At 35.6% G+C, this 24438-nt stretch overlaps 1 protein-coding gene across 1 annotated transcript in view; it reads left to right on the top strand.

Moving 5' to 3' along the window:
- nell2a (neural EGFL like 2a) overlaps positions 1-24438 on the top strand; it is a 148684-nt gene that overhangs the window by 21061 nt on the left and 103185 nt on the right. The window contains exons 3-5 of the mRNA XM_073831274.1: positions 2969-3119; positions 16571-16744; positions 19393-19489. Of these exons, the coding sequence (XP_073687375.1) occupies positions 2969-3119; positions 16571-16744; positions 19393-19489 (422 nt within the window). The remainder of the gene's footprint in view (positions 1-2968; positions 3120-16570; positions 16745-19392; positions 19490-24438) is intronic.

The following is a 24438-nucleotide window of genomic DNA, read 5'->3' as shown; positions in this document are numbered from 1 at the left end:
CCTTCCATGAGGGACAAAAAAGCAGCTATGAAGTGAGAAGGAGACGGTGACTAATTAAACGGCAGACTGAAGCCGGATCTTGTTATTGGCTGGCACGGCTGTTAATTGGTGTTCCCTCAGTCTCTGGAGGTTGATCGATCGGCTTTTTTCGGAGGATGCCCGCGTGTCTTCATTACGGTCCTGTAACTGTGTCACCGTCTCCTCTGCGGCCGCGCGCCTTTGATGTGATCGCTTCTGAGAGAGAGAGCTGATCATTTATTGATGCCTCCATTAGAAAGTGGCAGATGCGTGTGCTTGAGAGGAGGAGGAGGAGGAGGAGGAGGAAGAGCTGTTTGCTGGGAGGAATCAAGCGTAAGAAGAAACCTCTCGCTTTCTGCGCTCAGATACTGTTATTGTGTGGCTTGTCTGTCAGGCGGGAGATTATTAATAACTGAAGCTGTCATCAACATCCATATAATCCACTTTGACTCTTCGCAGACATTCACAGCTCGTAATATTACTTCAAACCGCGCTGTACTACATAACCTGATCTCAGAAGCGCTTTGCTGTTTACTGAGAGAGCAATGAGCTGTTTATGTCGCCCTCAAGACTTTTTGGGGAAATTCTTACTCATCTAAAAAGTGATTTTGGTTTGACACCGTGTACAAAATACACAGATAAAACAATTTTAGGCTTCGTTATCTGCAAATACGAGGGGGATAGGAAGCTTTTAGCAGTAATGCAACCTAGTGATGCTTATAAGAAGATGCACAATAGCTGATTGACTGATATTTTATATGGCAAGCCGTTCAGGAAAAAATCATGTGTATTGTGTGAATATGGATTGGTTCACTGGTTGAATGAATGGTTTAATCACAAACGCATTTGTTCATAATACATTGGTATAACCAGACATGTGTTGGTTTGATACATCGGTCTGATCACATGCACATGGGTTTGCTCCTGTATACTTTGGTTCGTTCAAGTAAACATTGGGCTTCTCAATAATGGATTGGTTTCCTCAACTATGTATTGGTTGAGATAAATCGGTTTCCTTAAGGATACATTGGTTTGTAAGTATATCGTTTTCTTCAGGTATATTATGGTTTAGATACAGTGGTTAGCTCAAGTATACATTGGTTTGTAAATTTTGACATTTTATTCTCCAAAAACGTATTTGAAACCTTAAAAGTAGACACTTTACTTACATTTAATGTGCTTTCTATAGACATAAAATCACTTTTTTTAAATTTCTTTTGACGTGGACATCTTAACATCTTTGACCGATGTATGTATGTATGTATGTATGTATATATTACAGATATTACTTTATTATATATTTAAAAGTGCTTGGCAATGAATAATCGTGATTAATCACATCCAAAATAACAGTTTTTGTATAAATAAAAAGAAATACACACACATGCATGTATATATTTAAGAAAAAATGTTATGTTTATATATTAAATCTATTTATATATAATATAGATTATTATATTTAATATAAATATATTATTGTAAATACATTAAATGTTTTCAAATATACATAATAAATATACACAGTACACATTTATAATCAAAAACTTTTATTTTGGATGCAATTAATTGTGATTATTCATTACCCAACACTAATATTGAAGTTAATTTACTGACTATATTTTAATATTTATTTTAAATATTGATTTCTATAGGTGGAATGTCTATGCATTTACTGTATCAGACATATATATTTACAAACAGACATATTTATATATGCTCCAGAAAGAAAAAACATGCATTAAGAGCCGGGGTGAAAACTTTTGGAATTTAAAGATCAGGCTAAATTGAACTTATTTTGTCTTCTGGGAAACATGTATGTTTCTTTTGTAGCTTCTGAAGGCCAGTACTAAATGAAAAGAAAAAAAAAGAGATTTAGGCAAAATAAGAAAGATCTCCATTCTGTTCAAAAGTTTTCACCCCCGGTTCTTAATGCATGATTTTTCCTTCTGGAGCATCAGTGAGTGTTTAAACCTTCTGTAATAGTTGCATATGAGTCCCGCAGTTGTCCTCAGTGTGAAAAGATGGATCTTAAAATCATATAGTCATTGTTGGAAAGGGTTTCAATACACAAAAATGCTGAAAAACCAAAGAATTTGTGGGACCTGAAGGATTTTTCTGAAGAACAGCAGACAGTTTAACTGCTCAGGACAAACAAAGGACTCATGAAAAACTATCACTAAACCAAAAACACAGCATTTAGAATCAAGTGTATGTAAACTTTTTATAAATTCAACTATTATTTTCTCTTGTGGACTATATGTAAATGTCTTTTATGTGAAATATCTTATTCAGGTCAGTACTAAATCAAAAATACCATGCATTTTGTATGATCACTCTTATTTTGGTAAAATAATTAACATCTTTTTAACGTCGTTTGACCTAATATATATTTATAAATTATTTATATACTAATAAATATTTTACATGTGTGATCATATAAATGTCTAAAATGTCTTTCCCATTTTCCCCATTCTTGTGCATGGCGTAGTTCATTTGCATTCAACTCATAAATACAAGCATTTTTACAGGACCTGAAGGAAGCATTTCCACACTTTACTGCTTTGATATATTTATGCATCTCTACGAGCTTTCAGTTGTTTTCCCAGAATCCCTGCGGAGAACACCTGCCTGAGCCGGACTGAGCTGGTTTACACCAGTCTTATCCATCTGAAAAGAGCCCAAAACCCCTCTAAAACCAGACCAGCTAACATCTGTCGTGTCCAGCACTGACGACTAGATTAATTTCACTCAGACGTGTTAGTTCAAGACTCTGGCTGCGTTTCTCCCCAGGCTTTCATGTATGTCAATGGATTGTGAATTGTTTGGTCATAACTGATGGTGAACATGCTGTGGTTCATCTGTACCTTCACTAGAAGACACGAGCGGAGCGTGATCGTCCTGTGATCGTCTCTGTGTCCGTGTGATACGTTAATGGATTCCCTCTCCGCAGGCTCGTCCCGGAGCGTGAGGGTCCCAGATGACGCGGCGGGCCGCATGCTGCAGAAACTCAGAGGAAAGAGTGAGTTCACCATCGCGCTGACGCTCAAACAGGAGAAACTCAACTCTGGGGTCATACTGTCCATTCATCATGGAGAACAGAGGTGAGAACACACACACACACACACACACACACACACACACACACACACACACACACACACACACACACACACACACACACACTCACACACACACACACACACACACACACACACACACACACACACACACACACACACACACACACACACACACACACACACACACGTTGGGTTTACATGTTTTATGGGGACATTCCATAGGCGTAATGGTTTTTATACTGTACAAACCATACTTTCTATCGCCCTATACCTACCCTACACCTAAACCTAGCCCTCACAGGAGATTGTGCACACTTTTACTTCATCAAAAAAACTCATTGTGCATGATTTATAAGCCTGTTTCCTCATGGGGACCTGAGAAATGTCCCCACAAGGTCAAAATCTACTGGTATTCCTATCCTTGTGGGGTCCCCACAACGTGATAAATACCAGGTACACACACACACACACACACACACACACACACACACTGTTGCTGGGAGGTTGCTAGGTGGTTGCAAGTTTACTGCATAAAGACCTAAGTCAAAAAATCCCACCCTCAAGTCTCTCTGATTTTACTGATCGTGTTTACAGCACAAACGGGACAAATTACTGCCTGAACTTTAATGTTTGTTCATATCACTAACACTAATTATAAGCAATAGTATGCTTGACTTGGTAAACAACACTAATTATAATTGTAATACCCACAAGATTAGGAAAACATACACACACAGCTCTGGGCAACAAATAAAGTTTATCTACATACAATGTATAATTATACGGTTTAGTTAAGTGTGTTTGGTCACAGATGCATTATAAAATTAAATGAATAGAAAATATTCAAAAATAATATGAATATAATCAAGTAATGCTAATCAATAATATTAAATAGCAATTTTTATAGTATTTAATATTTAAATAATTAATAAATGTGCAATATTATATAACAAATAATGTTATTTTATTAAGTATTGAATTAAAATTATGCAAATTATTAAATATTAAATACAATTTTTATGAATATAATTAAATATTAATATAGTCAATATTGAAATTAATAATAATGAATAATAATATTATATAATAATAGTAATAATTATAATTATTTCATATTTATATATTTAATAAATGAACCATGCTATATAACAAATAATAAGTTATTTATTAAAGTTATTTATTATTTATTTATTATTATTAATTTGAGGGTGGTATTTAAAATGATAGTGGAATATATATATATATATATATATATATATATATATATATTCCACTATCCGGCGCTATCCCCCGGTTCCTTTCTTCCCGGAGGTGCATGAGAAGCTGTCAAAATCGTGGTGCGCTCCGTATTCGTTTAGAGCACGCTCCAACTCCTCTCCCCTCGCCACTCTCGATGGGCCTTCAGGTCAACCGAGAAAAGAGCAAACTCTCCCCAGTGCAGAGGATCTCTTTTCTCGGTGTGGAGCTGGACTCGGTCGAAATGACAGCCCGCCTCACCAACGAGCGTGCGTCATCGGTGCTGAAGTGTCTGGAAACAATCAGACACAAAACAGCGGTTCCTCTCAAAACATTTTAGAGGCTCCCGGGGCATAAGGCAGCTGCAGCCGCGGTTACGCCGCTGGTCTTGCTTCATATGAGACCGCTTCAGCGCTGGTTACACGATCGAGTCCCGAGATGGGCATGGCACCGTGGCACACTCCGGATTGGCGTTTCCCCGCAGTGTTGCCGCCTATTCAGCCCGTGGTCTGACTCTGCTTTCCTACGGGCAGGAGTGCCCCTGGGACAGGTGTCCAGGCATACCGTGATCTACACGGATGCCTCCTCCATGGGTTGGGGTGCTGTATGCAACGGGCAAGCAGCATCGGGCTCCTGGACAGTTGTGCTTTCCTTCCTGCAAGAGAAGTTGGAGCGCAGGCTGTCCCCTTCGACTCTCAAAGTGTACGTCGCAGCCATCGCGGCGTATCACGATGCAGTGGATGGAACATCCCTAGGTAAGCACCCACTGGTCGTGAGGTTCCTCAGAGGTGCCAGGAGGCTCAATCCTCCCAGACCGCACCTCATACCCTCTTGGGACCTCTCCGTCGCCCTCCGTGGCCTACAGGACGCCCCTTTTGAGCCTCTCGCCTCAGTCGAGCTAAAATATCTGTCACTTAAGACAGCGCTCCTGACGGCGTTGGCCTCCATCAAGAGGGTAGGGGACCTACACGCCTTCTCTGTCGACGAAACGTGCCTGGAGTTTGGGCCCGGCGATTCTCACGTTATCCTGAGACCCCGGCCCGATTATGTGCCCAAGGTTCCCACCACGCCTTTCCGCGATCAGGTGGTGAACCTGCAAGCTCTGCCCCTGGAGGAGGCAGACGCAACCGCTGCGCTACTGTGCCCAGTTCGCGCTCTACGTATATACGTGGACCGCACTCTGCCCTTTAGACGCAGCCAGCAGCTCTTTGTCTGTTTTGGAGGTCAGCAGAAAGGGAATGCTGTCTCTAAACAGAGGTTGGCCCACTGGGTGGTCGAGGCCATCTCCCTATCTTATTTGTTTCAGGGAGAGCCATGCCCCTTAGGACTGCGAGCCCACTCCACAAGGAGTGTTGCCTCATCCTACGCGTTGGCTCATGGCGCCTCTCTAACTGACATCTGTAGAGCTGCGGGTTGGGCGACACCTAATACCTTCGCCAGGTTTTATAACCTCCGCGTAGAGGCCGTGTCCTCCCGTGTCTTAACATAGACATCAGGCAAACGGGAGACCGGCTGGTGCCGGCTTGCTGCGCCATTCCTTCGGGATCCGTGCGCCATTTCCCAGCTGTTCCCTTAAGAAGCGAACCTGGGTCCTCCATGCCCCGCAGTCAGCCTAGTGCGGAGTAGATACTGACTGTGCTCCTGCCGGGTCTCCTTCTCCCCGCAAGGTTGTGGCAAAATATCTCAGTATTTTTCCCCTGGTCAGCCAGAAGGCCGGGGTTTTCCTCGTGCATCCCTAGTTCCTGGATTCATCGATTAATTTCATTCCACATGTAAAATATCTCATGTGCTCCGCCCCCCAACCCCTGCTTCAGTACAACTGGCATCCCTGTGGGGTCCCCTACTTCGGCCCCCAGGGCGTTGGGAAGGTTACGCTCGTACCCGCCTGCGGACACGTCCACCTGTCTGCACGTGGCGTAGGGCGTAACGCGGCGCCAGGTTCGTGGCCTTTTCCATGGGTCTAAGTTCCCAATGTAACGTCGAAGTGATTCGACTGAAAGGGGAACGTCTAGGTTACGTAGGTAACCCTCGTTCCCTGAAGGAGGGAATGGAGACGTTACATTCCCCTGCCATGACCTGTCGTCGCGCTGACGCCGGGTTCTCCCGGCTCTTCAGCAAAAGCCTGACTGAGTGGTGCGCGCCGCCATCTTATATACCCGTATGTACGGGGGCGTGGTCGGCACGCACGTCCACTCGCCAATTTTCATTGGCCTTTTCAATAAGGCTCAGAGATGATTGGTCTCTCAAGCAAGATCCCAATGTAATGTCTCCGTTCCCTCCTTCAGGGAACGAGGGTTACCTACGTAACCTAGACGTTATAAGAGCCAAAATATTTTAAAATACATAACTGAAAGCTAAATAAATAAGCTTCCCATTGATGTTTGGTTTGTTAGGATAGGACAATATTTGGCCGAAATCTGGAATCCGAGGGTGCAAAAAAATTTAAATATTAAGAAAATCGCCTTTAAAGTTGTCTTAGCAATGCATATTGTTAATCAAAAATTAGGTTTTGATATATTTACAGTAGGAAATTTACTAAATATCTTACTGGAACATGAGCTTTACTTAATATCCTAATGATTTTTGGCATAAAAGAAAAATTTATAATTGTGACCCATGCAATGTATTTTTGGCTATTGCTACAAATATACCTGTGCTACTTAAGACTTTGTGCTCCAGGGTTACATATTGGAATATTTACCTTTTAACTTCATGTGTGTTGTCAAATTTACATTTCAGTTATAAATTTTGTCCAACCTTGCTTCCTGGTGCGCTTGACTAAATGAAGTAACGAACCTGTTTGCTCCATCTCTAGTGTTGTTCTGCTCTGACACTTGCATTGTTTTCTCTGTTGGATTAATCAATTCTGCTTCTGTTATTCTTATTTGCAAGTTGCTTCAGATACATTTAGCATATAAAATACTGACGAACGTCTACTCAATCAGAGCTGTGAGCCGTTTCTGGCTGGTGATGCACGTGTTGAGAATCCCTGCTCTACAGGAAGAAGCATTTGTTTAGTCAAAGTAAAGTTCATATGGTTAATGCTCGCGCTTTCTCAACAGATTGCAGTATGATGGAGAGACCTAGACAAAGTGAGGGAATTAGAAAGAGGAAGTTTTCCCTGGAGACGCTCTTCCAGCGTCATTTTTAGTGCTTGACCGGCGAGCCGCGGTGGATTCTGCCTCCCCGAGCGTTGTTTTCCCCGTCCCTGTTCAGCTCATCATTAACTGTTTCCCTGCGCCGTGTCCATATCCTCCACTCCCCGAAGACTGATTAGAAGTTTTTCCTCTCTGAGTCGAGTCTAAGAGCAGCACTCAGCAGAAATAAAACACTCTCTCTCTAGGAAGACTGTTTAAACACCGATGACGCCTTCATCGTGCAAATAAGTTTGCAAAAACTTAATATAAAGTTGCTTTCTGTTAAAAAAAACTGCTGGACTGGGAATTTAGGGTTGTATTAGAAATGGATCGTTTCCCGTCGTGAGTGCATTACTGTCAGTGATGGCGAGTAACTAGCTAAAAATAGCTTGTTTTTTTTGGAAGAGCACACATAAAATAATATCCGTGAAATAGAGAAATCACATCTGTCTCTGTGGCGGCACTGGAGTCTGTAAACAGCAGAAAAATAGGGTCAGTCTGGCCAGAAACACTCTCAGCCTGTCAATCACTTTGTGTGTTTAGGTTTGCTGACATGTCTGTGGAGGGCCCAGATTCTTGAGTTTGAATAGAATTTGGTTTAGAAGCTTGATGGTTTATTGATGGATGCATGGATAAACAGATGGATGGATAAATGACGAATAGATGGATGGATGGACAGATAAATAGATGGATGGATGGATGAACGAATGAAAAGATGGATCAGTGATCCGTGACAGTGACAAAATAAACAGATGAATGGATGAATGGATTGATGGATGATGGCTGATTGGATAGATAAAAAGATGGATGGATGAACAGATGATGATTGATGATGGATGGATGTATAGATAGATAGATGGATGATGAATAGATGGATAGATGGATGTATGAACAAATGACGGATGGATGAATGGATAGATAGATAGATGACAAATTCCTCTATTTTTCATCTATCTATCTATCTATCTATCTATCTATCTATCTATCTATCTATCTATCTATCTATCTATCTATCTATCTATCTATCTATCTATCTATCTATCCATTCAATGGATGGACAGATCAATAGATAAATAGATAAACAAATTAACAGATGGATGGATGAATGGATGGAAGAACAGGTGATAAATGGTTGGATGATGATGGATGGATACTGGATTGATAGATAAATAGATGGATGGATGGATGGATGGATAGTTGGATGGCTGAACGAATAAACAGATGGATAGATAGATGACGAATAGATGGATGGATGAACGAATGAATAGATAGATGGATGATGAATAGATGGATGAATGAACAAATTACGGATGGATGAATGGATAGATAGATAGACAGATGACAAATACCTCTATTTTCATCTATCTATCTATCCATTCAATGGATGGATAGATCAATAGATAAATAGATAAACAAATGAACAGATGGATGGATGAATGGATGGAAAAACAGGTGATAAATGGTTGGATGATGAATGGATGGATGGATACTGGATTGATAGATAAATAGATGGATGGATGGATGGATAGATGGATGGCTGAACGAATAAACAGATGGATAGATAGATAGATGACGAATAGATGGATAGATGAACGAATTAATGGATGGATAGATAGATGAGAAATAGATGGATGGATGAATGGATAGAAGAACAGATGATAGATGGTTGGATGGATGGAGTGATATATTAGATTGATGGATGAATGAATGATGGAAGGATGGATGGACAGACAGACAGACAAAGAGATGGATGGCTGGATGGGTAGATAAATGGATAGGTGGAAAGGATGGATGATGGATGGATGGATGGATAGATAAACAAATTGATGGATGAATGATAAACGAATTGATGGATGACAAAAATAGATGGATGATGGAAAGATGGATGGATGATGGACAGACGGACAAATGGATGGATGGATGGATAGATGGAAGAATGGATGATGGACGAATGGATGGATGACGGAAGGATAGATCGATGGAAGAATGGATGGATGATAGAAGGATGGATTGATGGACAGACAGTCAAACGGATGGCTGGATGGAGTGATATATTAGATTGATGGATGGATGAATGACTGAAGGATGGATGGACAGACAGGCAAACAGATGGATGGCTGAATGATAGATAAATGAATAGGTGGAATAGATGGATAGATTGATAGATAAATGGATGGATGGACAGATAGATAAATAAATGACTGGATGGATGACAAAAAATGGATGGATGAGGGAAGGATGGATGAATGGACAGACGGAGAAATGGATGGATGGATGATGGCTGAATGGATGATGGAAGGATGGATGAATGGACAGACGGAGAAATGGATGGATAGATGATGGGTGAATGGATGATGGAAGGATGGATGGAAGAATGGATAGATATATGATGGAAGGATGGATAGACAGAAGGATTGATGGATGGATGGACAGACAGAAGAACAAACGGATGAATGGAGTGATATATCAGATTGATTAGATGGATGGATGGATGATGGAAGGATGGATGGAGAGACAGACAAACAGATGGATGGCTGAATGGATAGATAAATGTATGTATGGACGAACAGATTCAGTTCAGTTCAGTTTTTTTCAGTGAATCAGTTTTTGGATCATTTATATCAATGAACTATAAGAGACTGTAGATGGTTCACACTCTGAAAAACTAGACAAAGTCTTTAACAAAAAGAATCAATTATTTTAATAGAGCAAGAGCAGACGTTTCAGCCATCCTCGATGAGCATTGAGAATAGCTGGATGGCTGAAACGTCTGCTCTTGCTCTATTAAAATAATTGATTCTTTTTGTTAAAGACTTTGTCTAGTTTTTCAGAGTGCGAACCATCTACAGTCTCTTCTATACTTTATTGGTTTTCACGCACCTGGACTTACAATTAGCCTTCATCTGAGCGCAACAATATTTCCTTGTCTTCTATCAATGAACTAAAACAAAAATGATTCACTGAGTGATTTGTGTCCCTGTGTAATTTTGCATCATCTTTGTGACACCATTACATCATATTCAATGTTTGTTTTTTGTTAAACCCTGCCATCTATGAGCGTTGGTAAACTTAATTTTTTGAAACTTGACGCAAAAACAGTGTGAATCTCAAATAGTCAAACCTGAATGCAGAAATTTACACAAAACCTCACCGTTATAAATCTGGGTCAAAAACATGACAAAGAACAGCAGCGACAGCAACTAAATATGAAATAATAAAAACATTATGATTCTCTGTAAGGCATTTACAATTTTCAACAAAAATATGTATAATGCCACACTGGGCCTCACTAAAACGAGCCTTATTTTAGCAAAGCATGTTATTTTTTCCTGACTGTACAAAGAAATTGAACTCTTGGTTTCAAACTAACACTAACTAAATTGCTCTTGTATTGAATTTGGACTCAAGATTCAGTTTTGAGGGTCTGCAGGTCAAGCTTTTTCTGTTTAAGACTCCCGTATTTGAAATAAAACAGCATCTTTTACGACAACGTTCGCTTCGGCGAAGACAACAACATCGTGAGACGCTGGCAGAACTATAGCAGCCTTGTCCTACTGTAATTGTGCTCGTTGAACTGTGTTTATTGAAGCCAGCGCATAATAGGGGCCTTGTGAAAGATGTTAATTACATTGTACGCCGAGTCGATAAAGCAGGTGGGTCTGACATTGGGCCGGTATTGATATTCCCTTTCTTTGCAGCAGGAACGGCTCTGACTAGAAGCGTAAGGCGAGAGGAAAAGAACTCATTAGGTCCCTGTTTGTAGATAAATCAAAACCTGCGTATCTGTAATTGGCTTCTCTCGAATAATGCTTTCGAGCGTGGTGATTTTTCGCGAGGAGGAGGAAATAAAAATTGGTAGTCTGCGCAAGCAGGCGGGCTGATGACTTTTTGGCAGCTTTCCCCATTAACGCTCCCCCCTTCAAGTAAATCTCAATAGAGACGAGCCGCACGGAGGAATTACAATGCGAAAGAAGGCTTTTAGCTCATCTGTATCCGCCAGTCTTTCCTGCGCCTCAATCTGCAGAAACCATGTTTTAGCTTCAGCTGTGAGTTTGTCGTCTGTGATGAGAAAGACTGAGTACTGCAATATAATACACGATATAAGACAACAATACATTTGGATCTATTGCATGCACAAACAAAAATAGCAATGAAGCCATCACAAAGTCTCACAAGTTGCCAGTATGACTGCAATGAAGTCTCTTCTGCTCACTGAGTATGGGATGATTTTAGACTCGAAATGATTAATAGAATCATGCACAATTATCTATGTACTGCATACATTTTATGCATGTATCTTACTAACCACAAACAAATGCCTTTCAATTTGAGTCAGTGTAATTCAGGATTAAATGATTGTGCAGCGATTTGTACAAACACAGACATGTTTGCGAATAAAAAAAGTTCTGTTCTGCATTAATATATCATAAGTTGCTCATGCAAAAAGGATTCCGTGCATTTGCGGATCAGGTGACATGCGTGCATTTATTATCGTCTTGTTTGAGTCAGTCTTGCTCAGTTCATTTGGATTTTAAGACTTAATTTTCGCAGTTTACAGCATTTCACACATGAACAAGGCCCACAAGATTTGGAAAAATCGCAAATTTGCATCACTACATTGAAACAAATGCTTTCCAGCCGGTGTCTGCAGAGTTAAGAATTACATTAATGTGCATTACAATAATGACATATTTGTGAATACACGTTATAGTTTGTATTCAAGTATCAACTTGTGCATGAATTGTTCCCGAATCTACTATTCATTTTGAGTCTAAAATCATCCCATTTAAAAATGGCAATTTTCACCTGAGATTCAGAGCCAAATTACAAGGGGGTAAAATGACTTCAGAAAGATGGCAGCATCATAATGTTATTTTTACACAGAGATTGGTAGTTCTATTAGTAAAATCTGTTGACTTCAATCTTTGTTAAATTATGTGCCATGTTAAAATGTAGAAACAGCACTTTTCAAGTTTTAAATCCAAGGTTTGCATCTCTGTATCTCAAGAAGTATTAAAGATATTTTAAAGTCCTTTTAGATACTCTGTCTTAACAAAGTGTGCTTTTCCAGTTTTCATTTTCATGGCCCTACATGGTTTGGTTCCAGAGATATTGGAGTTTCAGTATTGCTCCAGGGGTAAATCATTAAAACCAACATTTGGTTTTCAAGCACTGAAAAGGGAGCCTCATTGAGATGCTCATATCTTTGGGACTGAATGATGTAGGGCCTTGTAAATAAAGACTCCAAAATAAATGTTTATTAACAACTAGAATCTAAAATCATATGGCAATATCTTTAATACTTCTAGAGTTATAGGCCCGCAAACTTTGGAAAAAGATTATTTATGGCATTCAGACAGGTATGTTTAATACAGCTGTTTTGACAGAAAGAAACAAGATATATATCTAGTTTCAACATAATTTGTTCTTCAGACATTCCTCTTTAAAAGAAAATAAGTTGCATATAAGTGCTGTTTTCCCATTTCTGAATGGTCATCATTGGCCAAATTACAAGGGGGTAAAAATGACTTTAGAAAGATGGCAGCATCATAATGTTATTTTTACACAGAGATTGGTAGTTCTATTAGTAAGATCTGTTCACTTTAGTAATCTTTGTTAAATTATGTGCCAATGATGACCATGTAAAAATGGAGAAACAGCACTTTTCAAGTTTTAAATCTAAAGTTTGCATGTCTGTATCTCAAGAAGTATTAAAGATATTTTAGTGCCCTTTTAGATACTGGGTGTTAACAAACTTTACTTTTCCCATCCTCATTTTTACTTCCCTACATGGTTTGGTTCCAGAGATATTGGAGTTTCAATATTGCTCCAGGGGTAAATCGTTAAATTGTACACAATGTGGGTCAATTTGCAAAAACATGTCACTTTGTATACAGCCAATACTTATTTAATTTAAATAACAATGTCTGAAGTTAATGTTGAACTTAAAATAATGTTGAAATTAGAATCGTATTCCTTGTTTGAGTGCTAAAAATGCACTGTAATGGTCAAGTTGCGCTCTGTAGTCTATTCATAAGATTCTATATTTGAATCAGATTCAGGGATATTTGGAAAAAGCGATTTTGTTCATTTAAACAACTTTTGAAGCTACCAAGAGTTTAATTGAAAATGGGTAGGATGCTAAATTTGGCCAAATTTGGAGATTCCAAAAAATAAATAAATAAAAAATACACATACACATTGAAAATGTGTATAATTTACGATTTACCCCTGGAGCCATACCGAAATTCCAATATCTTTGGAACCGAACCATGCAGGGCCTTAAAAATGAAGATACCAAAAGAAAGGTTTGTTGAGACCCAATGTCTAAAAGGACATTAAGATATATTTAATACTTCTTGAGTTACAGACTGCAAACTTTAGATTTAAATCTTGAAAAGTGTCGTTTTCCCATTTCTAAATGGTCATCATTGGCACATAATGCAACAAAGATTGCTAAAGTCAACCGATTTTACTAATAGAACTACCAATTGCTGTGTAAAAATAACATTATGATGCTGCCATCTTTCTAAAGTAAATTTTACCCCCTGAATTGCAGGTGAAAATTGCCATTTTGACCCCCCTCTAAAAAAATAGTGGATTACTCAGTGAATATTCATCCATGACTTTTAATATTTTGGCTTTCATCACTATACATGTTTGTCTTTCTTCAAAAAAATATATCAGCAAAATCAAAAATTTGAGCCGGGGAAGTTTCTGAAATTTGGTTGATTTGACACGGAATGACCCTGTGTGAATCTATGTTAAAATGTAATTTATTTCTGTGATTAAAGCTGAATTTTTAGCATCCTTACTTCAGTCAGCATCACATGATCCTTCAGAAATCATTCTAATATGCTTTATAAAACATGCCAGAATATGCATATAGCACAGATTTGAATAGAAACAATGAATTCATACGGATCTATTCAAATGAAGAGTTTATTTAAATGCAAAGCAGTCAGCAGGCCAATAAGATATGAGCTTTTGGTCACATACTGAACAAAATACTATGGTTTCGTTTAATAGTAGTTAAAATATGGGGCTGGCGGACTCCCCCGGTGTCAAAACAAAAGCACAGTTTTGCTATGAGGACGCAAACTCATATTTTATTGTCCAGCTGTGGCTGTGGTCTAAATCTGAGCTGGTCAGCATTCGATGGAAATCTCTTGGGATATTGTTATGGAGGGCATTTGGAAAGTTTGATAGATGCATTTCAGGTGGTCAGAGACGAGCGTGAAGCCCTCCTGCCGGCGATGTGCCCCAGGGGCGTGTGTTCGGCCCGCTTTATTTGCGGATTCTGCGAAATATGCAACGTGGCTTCTTTTGTTTGCAGGTCTGGCCGTGTGTCAGAGATCCCGCTGTGTCCTCTGCTGTCAATGACATGTTACTGGGAACAAATTATGAAGTATAGTGCATTTTGAGTGGTGCTTGTCTGTGCAAAACTCATCGCGATAATGACGTGGAGTGGTGGGAGGCTGACGGGGTGTTAGGACAGTAACAGCTGGTTACTAACTGGTTACAATTCAGCCCAAATCACAGTTTGAAAAATATTCAGACAAAAAATTAAGTATTAATGCTTAGGACATAATATTAGTTTTTCATAAAATCTATTATAAACAGTATTGTAAATATAAATTAAAAAAATAAATTTAGATAAAAAATAATAAAAATGTAATCAAATCTTACTGTTGTAAACAGTATTGTAAATATATGTTTTATTGGATTAAAATACACCAAAAATCACAATGAAAACAAATAAAAAACATTTTAACAATAATACTTCTCACACATTTTTTACAAAGTGTTTTTTAAATTTTAAAAGGAATACATTCCATTAAAACAACATGTAAATTTAGAATTAAAAAAATAAAATGTTTTTAATTGATTTAAAATTCACCAAAAATCACTGTGATTTTTAATTTTTTTTACTAAGTGTTTTTAAACCTTTTTTTTAACATTTTTAAAAGGAATACATTTAACCAAAATCACCATATTTAAGTATTATTTTTTTAACATTTGTTTTTCATAAAATCTATTATATATTATACTATTATAACCAGTAGTGTGTGTATATATATATATATACATACATATATATATATATATATATATATATATATATATATATACTACTATATTTATATATACATACTGTATATATAAAAATGTAAATTTAGATTTAAAAAATTAAAAGTTTTTTTATTGGATTTTAAATTCACCAAAATCACTATGAAAACAAACAAAATATTATATTATATTATATTATATTATATTATATTATATTATATTATATTTAAATATATTTTAAAATAAATATATTTAATTAAAACAAAATGTAAATTTAGATTAAAAAAGGTAAATGTTTTATTATAAACTGCATTGTAAATATATATATTTAAAAACTAAATTAAATGTAGATAAAAAAAATTAACAAGAATACTTCTCACACATTTTTCAAAGTGTTTTTTTATTTAATTTTTAAATTTTTAAATTTTAAAAGTAATTTCAAAGGGCATTTCACTAAAAATCACACTATTTAAAAAAATGAGTAAAATAAACCTTAAACATTAATACTTTTCACACATTACACAAAGTAAACAAAACTGTACTTAACTGTTTTTTTTATTAAATTTTTTTTATATATTTAATTCTATTTGTTTTCTCATAACGCGAATATTATATATAAACGTATATATAATATTATAAATATTATAAACAGTGCTTTAATTATTTATTAAAATGTATTTAAAGTGTTTTAAATATTTGTTTATTTTAAATGCATAAATGTATTTATTTGACATTTTTTTAAACTTAAAAAAAAAAAAATCTGAAAGAAGTCTCCAAGTCTCACTAAGGCTACATTTATGTGATCAAAAATACAGTAAAATAAAAACACCTCAAACTTTGTCCAAACCCTAAATCAGAGTAAATCACATAAAAAAGGTCTAGTTTAACTTAAATAAGACAAACTCACACACTAAACTTTAACGCCAAGTGCTAGTGGTTTGATCTAACCAATAACCCTTAATATAATTAATAGAAAAATATGTTACTTGCCTTCTTCATGATTGTCATTGACTGTGTGTATTTGTACAGGCTGCTGGAGCTGGAGAGCAGCGGACAGAAGAGCGAAGTACGTCTTCATTTCCAGACCAAAGGCAAGCAAACATACACGGAGATCTTCCCCTACACGCTCGCTGACGACCAGTGGCACAGAGTCTCCGTCTCCATCAGCGCTTCACATGTGGCGCTCTACGTCGACTGCAATAAGTAAGTGAAATTACAGGAGAATATAATGAAATACACTGCAAAACCACTTCCTAACGAGTCTTTTTGACATGTTTCCCAGTAAAAATATCCTTAAAACAAGATAAATATACTTCAGAAGCAACATAAGATAGTGAGACTAGATATTTTAACTGGGAAACAAGAAAAAAATAATTTTATCCCAGCAAAAATGATTCATATTTTACCTTAATAGTTTTGTTTTTGCTTTTCTTCAGTACAAATAGGTACAAATTCCTAAATCAAGACACATTCACTTAAGTCTCGTTTTCTGAAAAAATGTATCAAAATTAAGTGAGATTTTGCTTAAAACAAGAAACTAAATCTGTCAGTGAAGTCAAAAACATTAACTTAATTAATAATAATAATAATAATTAAAAAATAAATAAATAAATACTGACCCCATTGGAATATGTTCTTAAAAATAAAACAATAAAGTCACTTAATTGTTATTCTTAATATAAAAATAAAAATGTATGATTGCAACCTTTTATCTCACAATACTGACTTTGAGTTTATATCTTGCCACTTTTACTTTACATTTCACAATTTTTACTTTATATTTCACAGTTTATATCTTATATCTCGCAATTCTGATTTTATACGCTTTGTGTTTCACAATTTTTACTTTGAATTTTGCAACTCTGACTTTATATTTTGGAGTTCTTGCTTTACGTCTCGCAATTTTTCCTCTGTATCGTGCAATTCTGACTATATATATTGCAATTTTTACTCTTTATTTCAGAATGCTTTATATCGCACAATTTTTTTTATATTTAGCAATTCTGACTTTATATTTTGCTTTTTATACTTTAAATCTCGCAATTTTTACTCTATATTTTGCAATTCTGACTTTATATTTTGCAGTTATTTATACAGTATCTCACAATTTTTACTTTTTATTTTGCAATTCTGACTTTACATATTGCAATTTTTACTTTATATTTCAGAACGCTTTATATCTCACTATTTTTTGTTATATTTAGCAACTCTGACTTTATATTTTGCAGTTCTTTACATCTTGCAATTTTTACTTTATATTTCACGCCTAATATCTCAAAATGTTTTAATTTTTTAAGCAATTCTGACTTTATATTTTGCAGTTCTTACTTAACATCTCGCAATTTATACTTTACATCTTGCAATTTTTACTTTACATCACATAATTTTTCCTCTATTGTGCAATTCTGACTTTACATATTGCAAGTTTTACTTTTTATTTCAGAGTGCTTTATATCGCACAATTTTTTATTTATATTTAGCAATTCTGACTTTATATTTTGCCATTTATACTTTAAATCTCACAATTTTTACTCTATATTTTGCAATTCTGACTTTATATTTTGCAGTTATTTATACAGTATTTCACAGTTTTTACTTTTTATTTTGCAATTCTGACTTTACATGTTGCAATTTTTACTTTAAATTTCAGAATGCTTTATATCTCACAATTTTTTTTATATTTACCAACTCTGACTTTATATTTTGCAGTTCTTACTTTACATCTTGCAATTTTTACTTTATATTTCAGAATGCTTTATATCTCACAATTTTTTTATTAATATTTAGCAACTCTGACTTCATATTTTGCAGTTCTTACTTCACATCTCGCAATTTTTCCTCTACATTGTGCAATTCTGACTTTATATATTGCAATTTCTACTTTATATTTTGCAATTCTTTATATCTAGCAATTTTTACTTTATATTTTACAATTCTGACTTTACATTTTGCAATTTTTACTTAATATGTCACGCTTTATATCTCAAAAATTGTAAATTTTTATTTAGCAATTCCGACTTTATTTTGCTGTTCATACTTTACATCTCACCATTTTTACCCTATATTTTGCTATTTTTACTTTATATTTGGCAATTCTGACTTTACATTTTGCAATTTTTACTTTATATTTCAGAACGCTTTATATCTCACAATTTTTACTTTATATTTCACAATTCTGACTTATCATCTTGCAATTTTTTACTCTCACAATTTTTACTTAATATTTAGCAATTCTGACTTTGTATTTTGCAATTTTTACTATATATTTCACAATTCTTACTTTACATCCAGCAATTTTTACTTTACATTTTGTAATTCTGACATCTTAAAATTTTAACTTTTTTATATTTGCAATGCCAACATTATATCTCACACTTTTTGCGTTAAATTTCACAATTCTGCATTTATATCATGCCATTACTTCTTTATATCTTACTATTCTAGTTTCTAGTTTACATCTCGAAATTCTGACTTTTTCCTCAGAATTGTGAGATAAAAATTTGCAATTACCTTTTTAACTTTATTCCATGCTGAAAACAAGTTTCCATACTTATTTCATTTGCTTCTCAAGTAAATGCATCGTGATTTAAAAATATTATTTTACTGGAAAACAAGACAAAAATACTGAGCAAGAAAATCCGTCAATTTCAAAATCAGAAAATTTTTGCAGTGAGTTGTTTACTTTAAAGCTACATGCTACTTAGTTAATAATATGTTAACATTACCAATAACATTACTTTTCCAAATAAAAATAGCGTGTTTAATAGCATATTGCTGTAGCGTTGAAATTGCTATCATAAATCTTTAAATTTTGCTGATGTTTCTTTTAATATTATGCCGTTTCTCTTCAGAATCTACGAGCGAGTGGTTGCTGTTCCTCTGATGGAGATCCCAGAAGACACGTCGTTCTGGGTCGGACAGCGAAACAGCGCTCATGGCTTATTCAAGGTGTTTCATCTTCACTCCACACAAGCATAATGCATCAATCAGCACACTTGCACATCAGTAAACAGTTGCACACTAGCATACTTCTCTTACTGTTTCTCAACTGTGTGCAGTATGTGGTTTTCTGTGTGCATAAAAACCCAGATCAGCTGCTACATCTAAATGTGCTGCATAAAATACAATGCATTGCACTTATCTTCCGTTTGCAGTGACCATTTGCGAAATACAGCATTTTACGACAAAATTTAAAATGGCCGACGGCCATGATTTTTGATTTTAGGCCAAACTATTGAGAAGTTATAAGCAAAAATAAACATTTTTCATATCTCCTGACCACTAGGTGGCACTGCGGAAAAACACTGCTATAATACTTGTTATAACACACACTAAGTTTACATTTTTGCATGCTTTTGGTAGAACTTGTTTGCGCATTATTCGAAAACGGTTTGACAAATCAACTTGAATTCATTAACTTTTTGCCAGCATGGTTTGAAAATGATCTGAGCCAATTTTGGTGAAAATCAGACAAACCTTTTAAGACGAGTTCAAAAAAGTAGCTTTTTCGAACTATTAAAAATAGCGAAAAAACTAAACCTTAGTTTAATTCGAGTTAATTCGACTCAGAATGAGCCAAGGATTCAGAGGAATCTGCACCTAATGGTTCAAAAGTTATTAGCATAAACATGAGTTAAACTTTGGACAATAGGTGGCGCTGCCTTGGATGGCGTCTTTCCAGCGAATTTGTTGCGCTAAATGAAAACTGCTTCATATATCGACACAAAATCTATAACCTTTTGCCAGCTTGGTCTAAAGATTATCTGAGCCAATTTTGGTGAAAATCGGACAATGGTTTTTCGAACTATTAAAAACTGCAAAAAAACAAAACCTTACAATTTTTACATTTTGGAGTTAATATGACTCGGAATGAGCCAAGGATTCAGTGGAATCTGTACCTTATGGCTCAAAAGTTATTAGCATAAACATGAGTTAAACTTTGGACAATAGGTGGCGCTGCCTTGGATGGCGTCTTTCCAGCGAATTTGTTGCGCTAAATGAAAACTACTTCATATATCGACACAAAATCTATAACCTTTTGCCAGCTTGGTCTAAAGATTATCTGAGCCAATTTTGGTGAAAATCGGACAATGGTTTTTCGAACTATTAAAAACTGCAAAAAAACTAAACCTTACAATTTTTACATTTTGGAGTTAATATGACTCGGAATGAGCCAAGGATTCAGTGGAATCTGTACCTTATGGCTCAAAAGTTATTAGCATAAACATGAGTGAAACTTTGGACAAGTGGTGGCGCTAGACAGTTTGGGTTACAGACTGCCAACCTGCTATGGTAAATGTCCAAACCGTCAGTGTGCCAAATTTCACAGTTTTCCCACAAGCGGTTCTATGCCCTGCCATTGACTTAATAGTGGAAGAAGAAACGGAAACGGAAAAAGAATAAAAACGCCAATGGATACAATAGGTGCTTGGTCCCTAATTAAAATGAAAACAAAAAATATTAAAATATATTAAAACTGAAACTATATTAATGTCTATATTAGTAGCATGCATACTGTATAATGCTGTTTACTAGCGTATAATACTATAACATTAATCTTTGCATGCTGTTTGACATACTATTTGTCGATAGTGTGCAGCGTATAGTTCACAGAATGGTGTTAGCCCTAAGTTACATACTTGTGTTAACTAATTTGAGAGGAAGTACGTGCTTTTTGTGGTAATTCACACTCATAACTGTGGTTTATTAGACTATAAAACCCACACACTTATTGGAAGCATTGTGTGTGAGTGTGTGTGTCAGAGAGCCTCTTTAAGATTTGAAGTGTCGCTTAAGGTTGTTAAATATCTATTAATTGGCAGATGAGGGGAGGCCGGAGGTCGTTTGCACTTCTTGACGAGATTTCTCACCCCGCCTCCCGCTTCGGTCTCCACGGAGACGCTGATTAACGCTTCGCCGTAAAAGAAAACGTGTCTTTCTGTCCTTCATTTGCATGTACAAAATCACAGATATCTGCCGTTCGGGACGTCGTCAGATAGTCGTTGGCTTTCATCTTCCGCCAATTAAACGTAATAGTCGGCCGTTTGCACTTATATATTGATGGACAGTTTGAGATCAAATGCATAATTAACGTTCGATTAGATGTAATTTCACACTTGTGGGTTGATATGTAATATTTCAAAGGTGTGAAGGAAGCCTAGGTAGTGAATTAAATAAGTTGCCATATATATTTGTAAAAAAAAAAAAACTGGAAAAATTTTGAAATATTTTTTACGGGTTAAAATAGCTGTTTCTATGTGAATATATATTATGATGTAATTTATTTCTGTGCTCAAAGCTGTATTTTCAGCCTCATTAGTGCAGGGTTCAGTGTCACATGATCATTCTGATTCTTGCTGCTCAAGGAACATTTCTGAATATAAATGCTGAAAACAGTTGAGCTGGAAAGATTTTTTTTGAAAATGTTGTAAGTTATCATTCAAAAGCTTAGGAAAACAAAAAAAAAAGTTGATTTTTATTCGTCAAGGATGCATTAAATTGATCAAAAGTGACAGTAAAGACATTTATAATGATACAGAATATTTCTATTTCAAATAAATGCTGCTTCTATTCATCTGCGAATCCTGAAAAAATGTAAAGGTTGATATCTAATATTTAAATAAACTGATGCAAGTTGGAACAGTTATAAATTTAATAAGGGGAAAAAATAAATAATAATTAAAAAAATACTTAAATTAAAATAATTTAAGACCAAAAAAATAAAGAGATATAATGGTATAAATAATTCTATTTCAAATAAATGCTGTTCTTTTGAACTTTCTATTCATCAAAAAATGCAGAAAAAATGTAAAAGTTCATACCACTGAATTAAAATAAATAAATAAACTGATGTGAGTTGGGACAGTTATAAAATTGATAAGATAAAAAAATGCAATGAAATAATTACTTGAAACCCCCCCCATATATGACCATTATAAATTCAAGTAAATAAAATAACATAAAATGAAATAAAAAAAAAATAAAATAAAATAAAAATACCTAAATTATAAATTATTTAAAACAAAAATAAACAAAAAATTATGGTATAAAATAATAAAAATTTCTATTCCAAAATATTTCTATTTTAAATAAATGCTGTTCTTTTGAACTTTCTATTCCTCAAAAAATGCTGAAATAATGTAAACAGAATTAAAATAAATAAATAGTAAATAAACTGTTATAAACTGGTATAAAATAATTAGAATATCTATGTCAAAATATTTCTATTTCAAATAAATGCAAAAAATTCAAGTAAATAAAATAAAATGAAATAATTTCAAAATACTTAAATTAAAACAATTGAAAACAAATTAGAGATTTAATGGTATAAAATAATTAAAATATTTGAAAAAAAAAAAAAACTAAACCTAAATGTTAGATGTACCCTTAAAAATACCTACCCATTAAAATAATTTAAAAACAAAAAGTATCAATTTCTAAAAAAAAAAAAAAAAAGTGTTCAGGACAGTGTTGAACAGACTCAATATAACCGTTCTGACACCTTCCTAACCACAAAAGCAAATGCATGTTTCTGTCCGTCATTTGCACGTACAAAACCAAATTCATCTACCGTTTGGCTTTGGCTTTCATCTTCCACCAATTTATTTCCCCAGCGCGCATTAAACATAATAGTGGGCCGTTTGCACTCAGAAAAATTGATGTGGAGTTTGAGTTTGCGCTGATGAAAGGCGTCATTACCGTTCGATTAGCCATCGTTCCACACTTGTTGACCGCCCGACTGCCTCTCATTTAAACAATGGCCGCATGCGTATGCATATGTGTGTGTGTCTGTGTGTGAGTGTGTGTGTGTGTGTGTGTGTGTGTGAGAAACCAAATGCCATCCCGAGTCGCTATAAATTCAGAGCGTTCACCTCTATTTCCCTCTCATTGCCACAGAGAATCCGGAGAAACCTGCGTCGGCTTTTGAATTTACGGTTGGAAAATTGAAGAGGCGAGACAATTTCGAAAACAATTTCTCATAAGTCACGGCGGCCGACTCCCACGAGGGCCAAAATAAACGCTTTCTGGCGGGCCCGAGACGGGGCCCGGTTGCCGTGGCGACGGACGGAGGCCAATCAAATTAGGGCGAACGCGAAACAAATTCAATCTGTATCTGCTTGTTTTGCTTATCAGAGTGGGACAGCGGCGACTGGGAGCTGTTATTACGCTCCCGTCGCCCACATCATTTCCTCCCCGCGACGCGTATTATGTCCAATTACCAGAGTGCGCGGCCTTGCCCACCTCCTATTAGAGTCCTGCGCTTCTTCTCGGGCTGCGCTCAGGCGCCGCTTCATCTCCGCTGGACTCTGAGTGCCGTCGTTTGATTACCAGCTTCTTCACGGGAGCCACGTTTGTGCCGCCGCGACAAAAGCTGCTGGCTGCTGGCGAGTTTGGGCTGCCAATGATCATACATCGTTTAGAAGAAACCTGTAACAATCTGGAAACTAATATGCAGGTTTCTTCTCAATGATGTATGGTTGTGTGATTTAGTTATTTTTAGGGCTGCAAAGTGTAACAAGATATGAAATTACATAATTTAATGAATTTTTGCATTATTTGCTTCCAGTATTGTGTTTCCAGTATTATTAGATGCTAAATTTAACAAGATATGAAATTGCATAATTTAATGAATTTTTGCATTATTTGCTTTGCATAATTGTATTTAATTTATATATATAAATATATATATATATATATATATATATATATATATATATATATATATATATATACATACACACACACACACACACTACACACTATCTAAATATATAAAATTATGCAATTTCATACGTTGTTAAATTTAGCAGCCCTAAAATACTGCAAGTAAATAATGCAAACTAATGATAAATATAAAATAAACTTGATTTTAAAATTATAAATTATATACTTTTTGT

Source organism: Garra rufa, chromosome 25 (genome assembly GCF_049309525.1).
Source record: "Garra rufa chromosome 25, GarRuf1.0, whole genome shotgun sequence".
Taxonomy (NCBI): Eukaryota; Metazoa; Chordata; class Actinopteri; order Cypriniformes; family Cyprinidae; genus Garra; species Garra rufa.
Note: the sequence above shows the minus strand (reverse complement) of the source record. Positions and strands in the feature narration are given on the sequence as shown.